Source organism: Lolium rigidum, chromosome 6 (assembly GCF_022539505.1).
Source record: "Lolium rigidum isolate FL_2022 chromosome 6, APGP_CSIRO_Lrig_0.1, whole genome shotgun sequence".
NCBI classification, from domain to species: Eukaryota; Viridiplantae; Streptophyta; class Magnoliopsida; order Poales; family Poaceae; genus Lolium; species Lolium rigidum.
Genome location: NC_061513.1, coordinates 36897994 through 36901498, shown reverse-complemented (window position 1 = coordinate 36901498; position 3505 = coordinate 36897994). Strand labels below are relative to the sequence as shown.

Below are 3505 nucleotides of genomic sequence, written 5' to 3'. Positions count from 1 at the left end.
CATGCGCAGTGCGTGCGTGTGCATGAAGCCTGATCTCCCCCGTACGCAAGCAAGGAATTGATCTCCGGCCGGGCAATGCCGTAACTTGAGTCGTTCATCATGCGGCGGATTCCTGCTCCTGCACGTGGTAGGGGAGCAGTCCGACCATGTTCTGCCGGCGCAGCTGGTCGTAGAAGCGGGCGATGAACTCCTCCGCCTCGTCGTCCACGGCCTCGCCGCCCAGCTGGTCCCCGTCCACCTCCTCCGCCGAGAAGTCGGACACTCGCACGGAGAACCCGCCGCCGTCGGCCGCGCTCGGCACCAGCGGCGACATCCGGCCCGGCGTGCATTCCATGTCCTCCCCGGGCGCGAGCTCCTCGTGCATCATCAGAGCCCCCGGAGACGACGGCGCCGGGGACGCGGCGGCGTAGTACTCGATCCGGTGCAACGGTGCGGCCGCGGGCTCGGCGTGCAGGGGTTCTTCCAGGTGGGCCTCTGCGCCGAGGCAGGGGAAGTAGGCGAGCGGGCGGCGCATGGAGAAGGAGCCCGCGTCGGGGCTGTCGCTGCAGGAGAACTCGTACTCGCGGCGGCGGCGGAGCGCGTGGCCGTGGTGGCCGTGGTGGTGGGAGAGGAGGTTGGCGACGGTGCGGGCGACGGCCTTGTTGCGGCGCTTCATGAGGAGGTGCATGCCGAGGAGCAGCTTGCGCTTGCTCTTCCGCATCATGAAGAAGACGGCGCGCAGGTAGCTCCACATCCTCTTCCCCACCACCGGCGCCGAGTGTACGTCCATGCTGTCGTCGCGTCGCACGCCGATGATCCGATCACCTTAACAGAACCTAGCAAGCTATGTGTTTCTGCTTGTTCGTGGTAGAGTTGTTGGCGATGGCGATGTGTTGATGTTCCGTTGCCTTGATGGGCGGTGGTGGTATCGGTATATATAAGGTCGATGATCGGGAGGCGAGAGGGAGAAGGAGGGAAGGAAGCAGGAAGGCTTCGCTTAGCCTGGAAGGCAGGAGCAGCAGAGGGGTGGTGCGTGTGGGAGTTGGACATTTGGATATTATGTTGTGGTTAGGTGGCGCCAAGCTTTGGCTGCTTCTTCTTCGCTTTTCTCTCTTCCTTTTGCGCTCGCGTGCTCCACCGATCCCTCTCTCGCCGCCGAACATGGAAGGTGGGAATGGGCGGGCGGCCGTACCGTTGCCGTGGGTTTGGGGCGCAAACTTGAACTGTTATACTCTTATTTAAAGTTGAGACATTTTTGGTGGGACGGAGGGAGTACATTGATCTCTCACGATCTTAAAGAGACTGTAGCACATACCCAAAAACCAGTGAAAACCTGATAACCCCGGCCATTTTTCGTGATGAAGCCGATCGAGCATACCCGATAACGGTCTGAATCGGATAACTAGGAAATTGTTAGTTATCATTAGACTGAGAACTAAGCTCAGACTCCCGCAACATCGGTTTGCATCGTGATTTGTGCAATTGAGTTGCAAGTTATGTTGCAACTGCGATATTTTTTTTAGTTGCAAGTGGAATTGCAACTGAAATTTTGGATTGCAAATGAATTTTTTCAGTTACAAGCGAGGTTACAACTAAAAAAAATACCTCTAAACGTTTAATTTGCTTTGTGATCCATTGTAATGCTGAGTTGTAACATAGGTTGCAACTAAGATTTAATAATATCATTCTACTGAGATCTCACCTAGATAAATATATCTAGGGTAATCGGCCCGACGGACCACTATATACCAGGGTCAATCAGCGGTTTAGGGTGTACAAGCCTGAGTAGTCCTCATCTCCCTCCGCATCTATGTAGAGCATACCACTAAGGAATGGCTGGCAGTTGTGGATCTGGTCGCCGCCGGTGTAGTCCTCCCGCAGACGAGGAGGTGGAATGCGTGAGCCAACGTCGCTCCAAGCAATCGTTGACCCGTAGAATCCTCTCACGGCGGAAGGTGACGTCCCTAGTGTGGAACGGCTTCCACAACATTGAGGCCGCGTGCGTAGGCGCGTGGCAGCCTCTTCCTGTGCGAGACCAACAATGCGGAGGCGGGGAGCTAGCTACCGCACGTCGCTGCCCGCGCAGGAACTTTGTCGTGGTGTCGAGCCATGGTGTTCGCAGAAATCGCAGGCGTGCGGCGCCCTCTCTATGAGCAACCCGAGCTCTTGGCCACCAACAATGCCATGTTCCTCACGCTCAAGCGCTGCGAGGATGCTTTGCAGGTGTTTGTCGAGGCACGGGATGGGGCGAGGACGAATCCTAGGGACGCTGCATTGCAGCGGTGCGTCGAGGTGGCGAGGGAGGAGCATGACGTGCAGATGGCGATCCTCGAAAGTCTAAACATCAAGCACAGATTAGCCCATCTGCATTGGCCTACCGGCGACGGCAGCGACGGTGTCTAGGCTTCAGTGGTGAGGACGACGACACAGATCTAGTGTCTAGGGTTTAATGGTCTAAGAATCTTGCTAAGTATCTAGATTCTAAGACATAAAATCTCGTTTTAAATAATGTTTGTAATATATATAACGTGAACTAGTATGCAAGAAGATGAACAAAAAGCGGGACTGCCTTTTTAAATTATTGAGTAGCAATCTGCTCTGCCCCATTTTTCTTACACCCTAAACACGATTTCAGCGTACCAATCTCAGATCTCCGGTATCGGATTGGCCGGGGATCTGCTATAGTTACTTACTCTTATAGGGTCACGTAAGCGGTCTGACGCTCACTCTGTTTTCTTCTCATGTTATCTTCTGTGCAGCTTAATTCAGATTTCAGAACTGAACGGATCCACCGTTCGACGGTGTGCTTTCTGGACATGGCTGCTACATACACATGCACCATACTCTGCTTTCCAACGGAGGTTGCATTGTGCAGAATCTCCTTCCCTTAGAATTCATTTTGCATGTACTTTGGTCTTTGGATAACTCTTAACATCTATTCTCTTGTCCATTCGTCCTAAAATAAGTAACTCAAGTTTTTCTAGGAACAGATGCATCTACACGCTAAAATAGCTATACAAAGCTGAAAAGTTGAGTCACTTGCACCAATTACACTCTATCCGTATGTAACGAGCAATGATCCTGGCCGCCTTTTGTTTCGTTTCAAAAAGGATCCTGTCCTGTGTTTTCAAGGCGATAATATGAGCGAGGAAACGGAAAAGCTTGCCGTGCCGTGCCCTGGATTAGAGATCGGCCGGTCACAGCAATGTTCTCCACGGCAGCCGCCGCCGCCGCCGCGTGTCGCCCGCGCCGTGTTTCCTTAACCCGGGTGTTCGTTTGACAAAACTAGTAGGATCAGGATCGCCACCACCCAAAAGTGGTAACCACGAGCAATAATCTCACCGGCCGGGGACTCGCCGGATGATCATCCGTCTTCGCGTCGTTTTCAGAGAGCACAAGGGAAAAGGCACGCACTGATAACAACGTGGAGGCGGAACCACAAGTTGCTCAAACGGTCACGCTCCGCAACTTTGATTGGTTTCTTATTCAAAAAAAGGACGGCCGAAAACCTCCCCAAAACAGGATA

The 3505-nt window shown here is 53.5% G+C and overlaps 1 protein-coding gene across 1 annotated transcript; it reads right to left on the bottom strand.

Annotated features, from left to right (window-relative positions):
* LOC124659703 lies at window positions 1-924 on the bottom strand. The gene has a single exon (XM_047197527.1). The coding sequence runs from the start codon at window positions 767-769 to the stop codon at window positions 98-100; it is 672 nt and encodes a 223-aa protein (XP_047053483.1). The 5' UTR covers window positions 770-924; the 3' UTR covers window positions 1-97.
* Window positions 925-3505: the final 2581 nt, after the last annotated feature.